At 42.3% G+C, this 14,059-nt stretch overlaps 1 protein-coding gene across 10 annotated transcripts in view; it reads left to right on the top strand.

Moving 5' to 3' along the window:
• Positions 1-14,059, top strand: part of SUN1 (Sad1 and UNC84 domain containing 1) — a 1,235,850-nt gene that overhangs the window by 664,288 nt on the left and 557,503 nt on the right. For all 10 annotated transcript variants that reach the window (XM_069647232.1, XM_069647226.1, XM_069647231.1 and 7 more), the window contains one exon: positions 4,523-4,569. In XM_069647232.1, coding sequence (XP_069503333.1) covers positions 4,523-4,569 — 47 coding nt within the window. The remainder of the gene's footprint in view (positions 1-4,522; positions 4,570-14,059) is intronic.

Here is a 14,059-nt window from a genome sequence, read left to right as displayed (position 1 = left end):
GAAGCATTCAACTGTTGATACAACATACAGGCAGTAGATCACCTTTCTAGAAGTGCATGACTTGTCACTCATGATTGTCCCAACCATTAAGGGATCCTTGAATCTCTCACTATCACTTACCTCCATCCACCAACCTACCTGTATTCTCCAGCGAGATACGCACGCAGTAGCACTCACTAGAGATTTGAATTACTTGCAGACTCGACCGCAAGACGCTTACTCGCATTCCACTGGAGAAGATATGCCATCCACGGCACTCGCTTACTAGTAACGCCACGCTCCGTTGCTACTTTTTACATTAACGGGGTGAGTGTTTACTTTTTGACTACATATTCTGACCGCCATTTTTTTGAAGACAGGTCATATAATAGCGCACCCGTATCTTTTATTTCCAGCCTGTGGGACATTCGCCCCACACTGAAAGCGCATCAGAACTTCCGTCCTACACTTTACTTCTGCACATGCTGAAGCTTTTACCCACACTCTATTCAGAAGCTTTCAATCAGGTATAGGAGCTTTCCTCACATCAATTAGCATTTCACCATGGGTACTGGTTGCATGTGGCTCTGGATATAATCTATATTTGGAAAATGCAAAGATTTGTTTCCAGGATCCCGATGTTTGTTTTTTTTATTTTCTAACTGAAATAACAAGAGAACAAGACGCATGCACTCTCAATGGATAACTTGACTGTATGATACCAAATATTAGACAGACTGTGGTAATTAATTGGCAACAACGCAATCCTGATTGTTCCTTTCTCCATATTTTTTTGACATTCAGTTCTTGCACAAGACTACAGGCTCATGAAGAAGAGAAATTGCTTCTCGAAACGTGTCATCCACCGTTCAAAGAACTGAACCCTCTGTGTTTCCTATGCTTGGAATAAAGCGTCACTTGTTTAGTACATTCACAGAATGGATGTCATCATCAAATTTGAATTGAACTTAGTCCTTTTCCATTGAAATTCGTAGTAATATATTCTTAGACTGAATATTTATTGATATTGTGATTAAGGCATCGTTTAGACGCATTATTACAGTGTGCATGGGACGGGAGGGTTCCAATTTTGATCCTCTTTTTCCTTCCTTTGTTTATCTAGGTAGCCCTGTGCCAGGACCACTTTTCCTCCACCGCATCCTTAAGTTACCCACACTTGGCCTTAACGTATCACTTACCCTTGATATCTGAATTAGTGGTGTGCATCTTCAACCCTCTCTTCCTCAAGGCCACCAAGGCCCAGTACAAAATCAAATGTTCCAGCGTCTGCCAATGGGCAGACTCCAGGGGAATCGACCCCTATCCCAAAGATGAGGCACAGAGAGTGCTGCACTGCCTGGACATCGGGCGTGCCCTAAAATTCTACTTGGACAGGACCAAGGGCTTCCGCAAGTCAGACGCTCTGTCACTTTCGGAGGCTCGAGGCCAGGCTATTGGGCCTCCATAACCCGCTTGATGGTCTCGGCCATCAAGGAAGCGTATGAGGGCCAGCACAAGCCGCTCCCGGCCAACATACATGCCCTCGCAGTCAGGGCCAAGGCAACGGCCATCGCAATCCAGCGGCATGTCCCTTGGCAAGTCATAAGCAGGGCGGCCACTTGGGCCTCTCACTCTGCTTTCTGCAAGCATTACTGTTTGGATGCCGGCTCTAGATCGGATGCGGCTTTCGGACAGGCGGTTCTCAGGAACCTATTTGCTTAAGGAGGGTCTCCTCTCCACTCTGGGGCTACAATCGGTTGTAATCGCCCATACAGTATGGAGGAAAGCGGATGGGCCGTAACAGTAATTAAAAATTACTCACCGTAGTGACTAACGTACTTAGTCCATAGTCCCCTTTCCTCCATACGTCCCACCAACCCCCCCCCTATAATACTGGTGTCATTAGGCAATGTTAAATCTATTGTCGATGCGTCAATGGAGACTGAGGTGTGGCGCCGCAGGGCAGAGTCAGAGCATCGCATGCTCCGTGGGCTGCGCCCCAGCGATCCTCTAAATTTAAAGGGGAAGAATGTTTTTTCTGGTGAAAAAGGTTCCGTCTCCCGTCCCTTGGAGGGGACGCCCATACAGTATGGAGGAAAGGGTACTATGGACTTAAGAGTACGTTAGTCACTACAGTGAGTAACTTATAATTTCTTTGCTCAGTTCATATCGCACTCTCCGCACCCAAGGCTTCCGCCCTCGTTTTGAACTATAATTTGTTCCTCCTGTTACCTCGTATTACAAAGGTGTATTTAGGGAATTGGGTGAAATGGTAGTGTTCGTTTAGACCATTGGTTTTATGGGGGGTGGTCTGTGGTCACCCACTATCGTGGAATTCTGTGCTTCTTGGTCTGGGTCAGTGCCATTACTACTGGTGGGCTGGGTCGAGGTTGGAGGTCTGCTGCTGACCTGGCTGTGATTACTGTGCGCCGCAAGTAGCCTGGTGCTATCTCATGGCCTTGCAGGTCGTATTCCTCTCTGGGATGATGAGTAACTGCAACAATTGACAGGAAGTTTTTATGGGAATTAGTAGCGCTGGTTCATCTGCCCTCAGCGTTTGGGTCTTCTCCGTTTTTTTTCCACCGGGCCAACGTTTACCATGCAGCCATGTACGACTGTGTCTACTATAACTATAAAATGGCGTCTCTTTATATGCAGGCACCAAGTCTCTGCATCTATAATTCCTGCAACGTTGTGTTTGTGCCAGGTTTCTTAGCACAGCCCTCTCGCTCCCCTAGGGCGGTGGGAAACGCTCATTTCCTTCCCAACCGGTCCTCAAGACATGTTGCGACATACTCTGTGAATGCATCCCATGGTGCGCCACGCCCACCTAGGTAGAAACTACTTGCACCACTTTTTTATGCTTGAAACATTTTTGAAAGTGGTTGGTTTGGCAGACCTTACTTTCTTGCAGAAGCCATTCATCTAGAGTTCCTGAAATCCGAAAATAAGTGGGTTGGTGCGCGGGTTTTAACTAGCAAACTGAAATTCTTATCAGCATTTCCGACTCGCCCGAAGAGATTTGTGCTATATCTAAGGCTAGAACTAAAGGTAATTGCAGCATTTTATTAATTTAGAAAAACTGTTTACTTCTCCACGTTATTGACTAATGACGCTGCATTAAGAAAACCTAGCCAGCTTTCCTTAGTCTTTCCTCTGCAAATCTTCACTCCCCTCTATGCTGAAGCTTTAGCATTTCAAATCTAACCTGGCAATTATGCAGTTGTGTTTTGAAATAATACACAGCTGGTGATTTCAACACCCAATCATATGGCAGAGTTGCATTCCTTCTACTTTCTTTCCTGAAAGATACCTGAATAAGTACATTTTTACAAGGACATTCAAAAGTGCAAAGCATTTTGTAAAATTTCTGAATATACTCCTTTTATAGGTATTTCTGGGCCTGGCATATCTGATATCTTCAGCAGTACTGCTATCCGCAGGTGAAATGTACTGTGATACAGTGGAAACCTGACTGTTTTGAGGTCGTGAAATATATTAAAATAAATCTAGATTCCATGTGTGTGGCAGATTATGAGGAAAAAACATCAACTTGGGCTTGTCTGTTTATCAAATGGCATATACTCTGTAAACTGCTCAAATTTGGGAGTAGTGATAAAATGTCATGTTTAACGTCCTCCAAATTGAGTTCCAGGTCATGCTGGCTAAGCTTGTGGGAAGTTCCCTGTGAGCAAATTAACAGCTCTGATTCTAGATATTTGACTGGGGATAGGTGGCTTTTATTGTAATTATAAGAGTGGATGAATTGCATGATATCGGGCGATGCAGTTATTCATTGCTGCAGACTGTTTCTTTAAACACTCCATTTGTCTTTGCTTAGTGGAGTTTTTATTTTTTTTTCTCATATTTTCTTGCTTTATGCCGCAATTCATTCTCTGCAGTCTTTGAATATCTTTGCTAGTGTGTAATGTTAATGAGATTGGAAGAAGACAATTACATGTGCACATTCAATGGCATCAATTTCTGATCCCTAATTAGTCATTTTACGTTTCTGCTCGTAGGATTCGTTCTAAAAATGGCGAGGCTTGTATACTACTGTACTCTTAAGCGGTTCCTATCTTGCTAAAAAATCTACTAAAGCTTGTTCTTCTATGACAACTGTGCTTTGTTCTTGAATGTATTTAAAATATTGATATATGCATCAACCTGTGCCAGATAATGAAAAGTTGTTTATCAATGGTTTGCCCATGTAGGGATCTTCAGTAAAGTATCGTACAAATTTCCTTTCCTCCTTTTGGCTGAGAATCGACTGGTATTGTTTCTGAAGGAAATTAAGCGACCGAGAGTAGAGTGGCACTTTGAAAACATTAGTGGTCATTGTGTATTAACGTTGTGGCTAGGTGAGAATTTGGGATTGTGCAAAACATTTTAGTCTATAGACTTTAATGTATGTGCTTGCAACTGGTATATATCATATTCTATTAAAATGTCAGCCACCTTTTATAAGTTGCCGACTATTAGTTCTATTTATCTGTATTTGTAAAACCATATTTACAAGTAGTATATTTTGTTCTTCTTTCAGGAACTCAAGCAGGAACTAGAGATCGTAAAATCAAGAAGTACTGCAAGGTATTGCCATTGCTTTTGACAAGTATGACTTTAATTCGTAGTGAGGACAGTCTGTGATGAAGCAAATACTTAAGTAAAATTTTTGTTGTATTAGTATAGTAATACAAAACACAATTCACTAATGTTTGTCCATTGAAAATGTACAGCCTTATGTGGCCCTGCGCTCATTCACATCGGGGGCACACAGTTGTACGTTTGTTTGATAGACACTTGTAGGGATAGTTTGATGTGGGGGGAGCTGAATATGGTGATAATGAATTGCCACATTCCTCTGAGTCACCTGTCCTGCTTTATGCTGTGCTTTACAAAACATAGAAATAATTTAAAAAATAATTGTGATAATTTAGTACTAGCGGAACCACCCAGCATTGCACGGGTCTGTAGCTGACATGCACTTGGGGCTCTGCTACAACCTTGTGTATGCTTTGTGCCATAACTTCTCATTATTGAAAATCGCAAAATTGTCAATCTCCCCAAATCGCCTATACTGATAGCACAGGGCTGGACCCCACTCCACCCCTGTGCAGGGCGAATGGGCAGGGTTGGTAAAATTTCACTATCGCTAGTACACCCCAGACTGGTATGCCGACCTTGTGTCTTAACTTCCTATTATTGGAAAAGTCACAAAATCGGCATTCTCCCAAAATCGCCTGTACTGATGGCACAGAGCCGGACCCGCCCTGTGTAGGGCGAATGGTTGGGGTTGGTCAGCTTTCCCTATCGCCAGTACACCCCAGACTGGTATGGCGACCTTGGGCCAAAATATTAGCCCACCAACTGTTGTGGCGTGGAGCCAACCATTGCAAAATCAACAATCTCCCAAAATCGCCTATACTGATCGCACAGCGCCGGACACTGCCCTGCGCAGGGCGAATGGGTGGGGTTGGTCACATTTCACTATTGCGAGTACACCCCCAGACTGGTATGCCGGCCTTGGGCCAAACGTTCAGCCCAGCAACAGTCATAGGTCAAAGGTTTGATTGAAAAGGACCGAAATAAAAGGGTCTTTTTTTGCATTTTTCACTTTCGCAAATGTGTATATATAGATTCTTCGTCTCAAGGCAGCATTTTTGCACAGAACATTACACGGAAAATACTTTTGGCTTGATTTTCTTTCTTCTTCAGGAGTTTCCCAAGCTGGCCAACATAATGTAGAAAAGTTATTCTAATGGATTCCTTCGTCCCATAGATTCCTCATCTGTTATTCCTATCCCAATGCAGCTGATCTTCTGAAACTTTTCTGCCATCAGGGGATGCAGTGCGGCTCCACCCAATGTCCTCTGTGCCCCACACCGGACATATTAGGGCCAGTATATAGTGAGGGCCTGAGCCCTGTCCTCAGTTCCTGTATGCTGAATTGTGCCCGCCTCAGGAACAGGCACATCCTTAATTTCAATGAAATTCCTAAACCCCTGAAAACCTCGGGCATCAGCCTTGTGCAGATTGTGGCCGCCAAATATCAGTATCCAACCCCCTTAAGATTTATTTATACTGCCTAGTGAAGGATCACGACACGCATGACTGCAGGTTGTGCTAGTCGATACACCACTGGGAATGGGTGTCTGCACTTGTTACCTTTGTCCACAAGGAGAAAAGTGAATCCAAGCGATCTGAGTCGAAGTTGCAGGGCACAGTGTCGATAGGACAAATCTCCAGTGCACAAGGAGAAGAAACAGCAGTACTGCAAGCGGTCCCACTTGCCACGTAGTCCCTTCCAGCATCATTCTTCCTCCTCCTCTAAAGAGAAGTCACTGATGAAGCAACTCCTCCGCAAGCACAGGTTCTGACCCAATCTCCTACGCCATAGGAATCGGAGGCCTGCAGGATGACATTGGGACCCCCACTTCTGTTCTGGTCGGCAGGAAACCCTCTGTAGACTGCGACTGCATCTATGGGTCTAGCTCCTACGGGTGTAGGCTGTGAGAAACCTGAGGGGATCCTCACATTTACTCCCCCTCGATCCTCCTCTTCTCAGTTGGTCAGGGAAAGTCCATTGCTTTTGGATCCTTACCCTGGGGATGGAGAAGCGAGGGAGGATCATCTGGGTGGAGGGTCCTTGGGGGATTAGGAATGAGGTCCTTAGGTGAGATGTGTTTTTCTGTATTTCCCATTCACGAAGAACCCTCTGTCCCAGAGGCAGTTATGGGGTATCGCTATCCCGGTCCCACTGACCAGGAACATGCCCTCGGATATTAACCACTCTAGAAGTAGCAGAAGGACGGTGATGAAGAGATGGGTCAAGGGTTGAGATATGGTATTCCCCCTTTCCCTATTGAGACCGGCCTAACCTTCCCCCAGCCTTTATAGACTACTATAAAACTTCTCCCCACATTTTACCTCGGACGAGGAAGAGGCGACTAAGAGTATTGAACACTAAAACCTTGTTTTGCCACTCTAGTAATGGGACAAGGACGATGCCTGCAGTGTGCTTTAAAGGTCAAGCATGTCCTTTTAACTATAGTCAGGCACGCTCAGTTGAGAAGCCACACATGCAACCTGTCAAGTGGTTGCAGGTTTATAAAGGAGAGAACGAAGGAGCACCAAAGAGAGCAACAGGGAGGCCTGTGTGGGAAAGACCAGCAGGGGTACCCTTCTCATGAGGAGGACGCCATGGTGGTATCTGTGTAGAAGCCAGGACGCTGACCGATGTCCCAGAGATCCTGTGGAGCCCAGAGCGAGTTGGGCTGTTAGGCTGCCACAGGTGTGGGGGCTTCCGTGGACTAGGGAAAGCAGCTGTGGGGTGAAGTATACCCCGGGATACTAGAAATACAGAGGCCAGAGTCGGTTATGAGGGCACACCAAAATACAAGGCCAGCACATTAATGAGGTCCTCCGACATAAGGCATATAGAACTAAAATCTAAGGAAAGAAAGTGGGCCAAGTGGGCCTTACTCATAAAATGCTAAGATGTGCGCAATGTATTTCAGGAAGGAAAAGGAAGACCTGTGGTTGACAAATCCATGCTGTGCTGCACTGATATGTCAAGAAGCCGCTGTGCACGGTATCTACAATGAATACCAGATTGTGTTCCAAGCAGCTAAAGTAAAACGGAGTTCACTACATGTAAATTAAATAAAAGAATGTAATTTTTGTTTTTCCCCTTCAAATTGACAGGATGCCAAGCAAAATGCCCACCAGACTTCCAAGCTTGGGCATGGTGTTCTCATGTACCATTCAGAAGTAATACGCATATGTTGGTAAATTGTGTGCCTTCTAAGATGTTATGTAAAAGCAATTGTGTGTGAGTAAAAGGCCATGTGCTGCTGGACATTTCTTCAGAAATTAAAATTCATTTCCCGGACGTCCCTCTGCTGCCTTGGAGATTCAGGCCTGGTTGTCTTCATCCATCATTGTCCTTCCTTAAAAATACAAGCAGGAATACTTTTTAGATCAGAAACGCTCGTAGGCCAGATAAAGTCAGGTCTGTTCTGCAGCAGGAGTGACCTCCAGGTCACAAGTCCCATAATAAAATCCATTAGTGGGTATTGGGCATTGAAGGTGGAGGTGTAATCTAAACACAGGCATCTCTCTTAGTCACATGCCCAAGAAGAGTAATTAAACTTTAAAAAAGGTGGAGTGCAGGGGGATTGAAACTGCACCTGGATTTAAATGGGAGAAATACACGTTTGCATAAAAGGGGAAGTGTACAGGTTACAACGGTCATTCCAGGCTTTTATGAAAGGTGTCAGTCACCCCCTTCTAACCATGCTAAAAAGATTTTGGTGGGATAAACTCAACATCAATGAAAATGTGATTTGGGCCTTGCCTTGATTCCAAGAGATGTGAAAGTTGGTATGGGCATGCAGATCATATTTAACATGGGGGTTGTAGAGTGGCATATTTTATTTATTTTATTTTTTATTTATTGTTTTGGCTTAAAAAAAGAAACACATCTTTTTACAGCCTTTCAACACTTTACATATCAAAAAACAATTTACATATCATAGCAAGATAAAACATCATGTGACTACTCATTTGTCAGATGAAGATAAAACTAGTTTATCATTAAAGGTATAAAATTGTAAGAATATAAATCATTATTGAGTGATTTCAATAGCACCTGCATCAAGCTTTTCATAATCCTGTAACTTTAGCAAATTCAAGAAGTTGATAGTTGCATAATTAAGTGATTTTCTGTTTGTATAAAATAGAGTATGCCATAATTGATCATGGGTAACATTCACATGACCCTCGAAAAAGGGTTTAAAATAGTTACATCTTAATGATAACAATTCAACACAATCAGCCAGTAGATACCTTAAACTCTCTTTTGCTGTGTGACAGAAATGACAAAGTATTCTGATCTTGGGTAATAAGTTACGTCTACACAAGACTTCAACTGTCAAATAATTGTGAAGTCTGAAGCGCAGAAATGCCAACCGGTATAATGGACTTGGAGAGACACATAGTGTGCTCTTTTCCCATGTCTCTTTAACTCGAATGGGGTTCCTTGAAACTTTTTGTACCGTAAACACTGAAAGCGCGTTAAATTCCAGTCATGGTCCCACATTTTTTACTTGGCCTTCTCAGGATTCTCAACTAACAATTTTAGTGATATATCCGCATCGTGTAGCAACTTCTGCGCTCACAGTCTCCATCATTTGATGAAATTGTCATTCAGATTTTGACACATATGTAAAGACTAAGCATAACAGGCCATTCTTGTTGTCACCAATCATCAATTTTCGATAAAGTGCACACCATTTCCACTTGTACATCCCATGCATAGAAATAAGTCCCAATTCGTAACGAATCCTGGGTAAGGGCTCCGATGTAGGTAATTGTAACATTTTCCTCCAATAAGCACCTTCTATTTTAGACCAATATGTATATGGGCGCCATCTTTTGGTCTCAGTTCCATACAACATAATCGGCATCAATTTTTGCCTATAGAATATTATCAAGGGTTGGATTGAAAATTTACAGAATCTGGCTTTGATTATCCTAGCTTGAGAGATAAGCATATGTTGCTTAGTTTGTTTGTTCTCTTCAAAAGGAATATCCATCGGGTGATTGCTTATTATCACACCCAAATTGACATAGCTTGTGACCACGCTCAGATTACTGTTCTGTAGAATCCAAGAGTGTGTACGGCATCTTTGCTTGTGGAGGCCGAACTGCATAATCTGTGTCTTGTTCACATTAATTGAGATGCAGTTTTTACCCGCATATTCATCTAGGGCCTTTAGAATGATTTTGAGACCTTGAGGTGTTTTTGATAGGAGGACCATATCATCTGCATATAATAGCCACTTAATAGGAACACCCATGATTCTAGGCGCATCTGTAATTAAATCCTTGAAGCCACATCCAAAATCCGAAATAAAAAAATTAAAGATGGCTGAGGCAAGCAAACACCCCTGTTTTAAACCACGCTCTGTTTTTATGTCAGTTGATAATAACCAATCTCTTCCTAATCGGATCTGGATAGTGGTATTTGAATGAAACTGTATTATCCATTTTAGAATTGGCCAGGGGCAACCTCGCTTCAAAAGTTTCAAATATAATGGCTCACGGTGCACAGCATCAAATGCCAAGCGAAAGTCCACAAAGGCCACATAGATTGCTTGTTTTTTTGTTGTTTACTTGCTTGAATGACAGCGTTAAGGGTGAGCAAATTAATTGCTGTACCTATGCCTGGAATAAATCCTGTTTGGAACTCATCCCTTAAGTTTTTTTCCGATAGCCAGGTATTAAAGGCCATTAATATCAACCTTGCAAAAATCTTCCCCGGGCAGTCTAATAGGGCAATGGGCCTATAAGATTTAGGGTCCGTCCTGTCTCCCTTTTTATAAATCGGGACTAGAATCGATTTTGTCCAGGATTTAGGAATTTTACCTGTCTGGATTGAGTGATTAAAGATTTTAAGAAGGATAGCAGCCCAAGCTGACGGATTCTCTTTGAGCGTGAAATTACAAAGACCATCTGGACCACACGCCCTAGATCGACTGAGTTTCGATATACAATACTCTATATCCTCTTTATCGAAGGGAATGTCATGATTCATTTTCAACATTGACCAATCAAATTTTATTCCTGGAAAGGGGGATGAGTAAGCAACAGCATAATAATCAATCCACTTGTCTTGTGAAACTGGGTTGGTTTGTAAACCTATTTGACTGAGTTATTTTAATTTAGTAAGGACCAAATGCCACCTGAGGATTTTGCTATCAGTTGATCCATCATTCTCTCTCCATCGTGTTGATATTGTATATATTTGTGACCTCTTTGCCAATTCTTGTATATCATTTTCAGATGTTTTATTAATGCAATGTTGTTAAAACTTGGATTTTTGACTAGGAGACTGATATCTTTCCTCAAATGTACTTTCCTAAATTTTAAATCCAAGTCAAACACATGGGTGTGTTTGATTTTATGCTGGTGATTACTTCTCCCGCTCTCTTTAAAAATTTGCATAGATTGCACATAGCATGCTCCCTCCTTGAAGCTAGATTCACCCAAGTCAAGATCCAGAACATGTTCAAAATGCATTAGCTTTTGCTTATTCCATCTGATGCGATTTCCTGCTTGGTTTATTTCAATGAGGGCCAATTCTTTCTGCATAGGTAAGATCTTGGAGTTACTCGGCCATTTCCACAGCATGCATAATTGGTCATGGTCACTCATAGTTGTTTCTTTCACCACTAATGAAACAATCATATTTAAGAGTGACCTATCGACATAAATATAGTCCAAGCAAGCAGATAAAAGATCGCAATGCCAGGTTGTTTTCGGCCCTCAACGGAACTGTTTAGCATAACAAAATTCCTCTCTCTCATTAGCTCGGACCACCGGAATTCATCAGGCGAGAGTGCCATGGTCTTACGCAATAACATGTGCAGATTTAGATCACCCATAACAAGGGTGTGATCAACTGTTTTATCCAGTACCAAGGAATTGAGAACCTCATTCATTTGTGAAAATCATTTTTGGGACATTAGCTGCTGTTTAGCCCAGTATATATTAATAATTGCAATTGAAAGGGAGGCTCTGGAGATTTTCACTACTTGAATATATGGTGAGGGAGAGAAAATCTGAGTTGTCTTACAGTTCATTGATTTTCTAACTGCTATGAGGAGACCCGCCATTGGCCGACCAAGCAAGTTCTTGATTGCTGGGACTGTTACGATATAATGAGAGTCCCAAATCGGTTCATTCATGAGCCACGTTTCCTGGAGTACAATTATGTTGTAGGCAACTAATGCATCATTCGGCGCATTTATGAAGTGCCTATGACCTCGAGTATTCCATGAAAGAAGCCTCACATTGCCCTCGCACTCGAGTTGTTACGAGTTATTTGAGTTTGGCTGCCAGTTCAATTGGAGATCTTTAGATGAGTGAGTATCATATTGAGCCTCTTTCATGTGTTGATAGATTCGGGGCTGGGCTTTTATTCAGTATTAAATCTTGGGTAATTAGAAAACCCAAATCAAAAAATTCTGACCTTGCCTGCCAAAGAGCATTCAGAGTGATACCCGATCTCATGAACAATCTTACTTGCGATAGGTCACTGTGGTCTATAAATTCAACCAGATCGATGTCGGAGCTAGATAGATCTTGTACGGATGAAATTACTCCACATATGTTCATGATGCTCATGCGATTCAAATCATATTTTGGAAAAGGATGCTCGCGGCACGTCATTAATAGACGATGACATTGTCTGAATTCTTCATCGGTACGAACTTTTCCTTCAGGGCCCAAAATATCTTTAGGGTTTATTATGTTTGTCACATGGGGAATCAAAGATGATTGAGAATGTCTATTGTTAACTCCCATAAGGCCCTTCAATAATAGGGATATGTTTGGAATTGATATAGGGATGGTCTGAGACGTCCTAACATCTTTACTTTGTTCTTGGAACTGACCCATGTATTGAGCGATAGACTCCCTGATCTCATCACGAACTTCCTGCACAGTCGGGCATAATTGATTCGCCATCTGGAATTGCTCATTCATTACCAGTGGTAACTGAGGCTTTTTTTCCTCTGGGATGATTGATGTTTTCACCATAGCGAAGCCTTGGGCAATAGAGCCCCTGATTTCATTTCAGATTTCATTTATGATAGGGTGAGTTAATTTATCATGTTGAATTTGGTCCGATGTTAGTAGTTTGGACTGCAGCCCTTTTTACGGCACCTCTGTGGAGGTATTCGGTGGTGAGATCATGGCTATCAAGTTATTCAGGGGATCATGTTCCTGTGAGGGGGTGATTTCCAGCACCTGAGTCTTGTTTACTTGTTTTAAGTAGGTTTTATCCTTTTCTAGCTTCCTCGCCCTAGCAGCAAGAGTGTTAGTTGTTAATTTTCTAACAGCTAATTTTTTTCATCTGGGGTATTTTGACATTCTTCAACTTTGAGATACCAATCTGCTTATTGCTAGAAAGCGATTGGTCTGTTATCACCTTCCCCATAAATTAGAAAGGATTTGTCTTCGAGAATTGAAAAGATAGAGTAGGCCCAGCATCATTGTTAGTTCAAGCATTTTGACTACCTACATTTTTTGTTGCTGGGACGATTTCAGAAACTATATCTGCATTGACCCCGTTGAACACAACATCATGGACCTCCTTTTCAACAATATTTGTACGGGCCTTATTTGGGCCTGAAGGGTGTGTTAATTCGGTGTTGACCCCACACTCAACTACAATAATGGCTTCATTTTTGCTAGTAGTAGGGATGAGGCGGGAGTCGAGCTCCAGCGGCATCTCAACAACAGCCACTTTAGGAGAAGTTACAGATGACATGGCCTGTTTGTCTGAGTGTTGACTGTTTTTTATCAATTGTATCAACATTTCAGATTGAGCATTTATCTTGCATTCAAGCACTTCATATAATTTGGCTATTGACATTAGTGCGGTGTTCATGGCACTCAAGGTATTATTTAGAGCCGGGGCTTCAGGGAAAGATGGCCGACCAGGTCGTTGACCATTTATAAAAAAATGATGCTCTTGTACCAATTCCCCAAAGCGACTGCCTCTTGGAGTAGGGGCAATGAAGGAGACAGAATTGTTCAATAAATGCTCCTGGGATTTATCAAACAGTATAGGGGATTTGGACATACATGACTAACAGTTTTCACCTCGTTATCTACAGACTGATGCCTAGGTTGAATGGTTTTTTCCATTGGAGAAGTCACACTTTCACACAATGATTGATTTAGGTCTCCAGTATTTGAACATGTATAAATCACATCTGCAATATCGGTTCCTGTGTTGTTACTTGTATTCATAAAACTTATCATATCTTGATCAATTTCCCCTGTGACCACTAGAAGATCGTGAGCAGCTCTAAGTCTCTGTTGGGCCAAAACTGAACAAATGGGAGGGGGGACCTCTGATGATGGGGACACATGGCTTCTAAATGAATCAACCAGAATTGAAGTTGATTGCGTTCCCTGCAATTCGCCGCTATGAAATGCACCCAGGATTGTCAAATCAGAAGCTTCCGGCATCCATATCATAGCCCTATTCACTTCAGAATGTCTTTCA

This window comes from Ambystoma mexicanum, chromosome 2q (genome assembly GCF_040938575.1).
Source record: "Ambystoma mexicanum isolate Mex_15411 chromosome 2q, UKY_AmexF1_1, whole genome shotgun sequence".
NCBI lineage: Eukaryota > Metazoa > Chordata > Amphibia > Caudata > Ambystomatidae > Ambystoma > Ambystoma mexicanum.
This window is presented reverse-complemented; position numbering and strand designations above follow the sequence as displayed.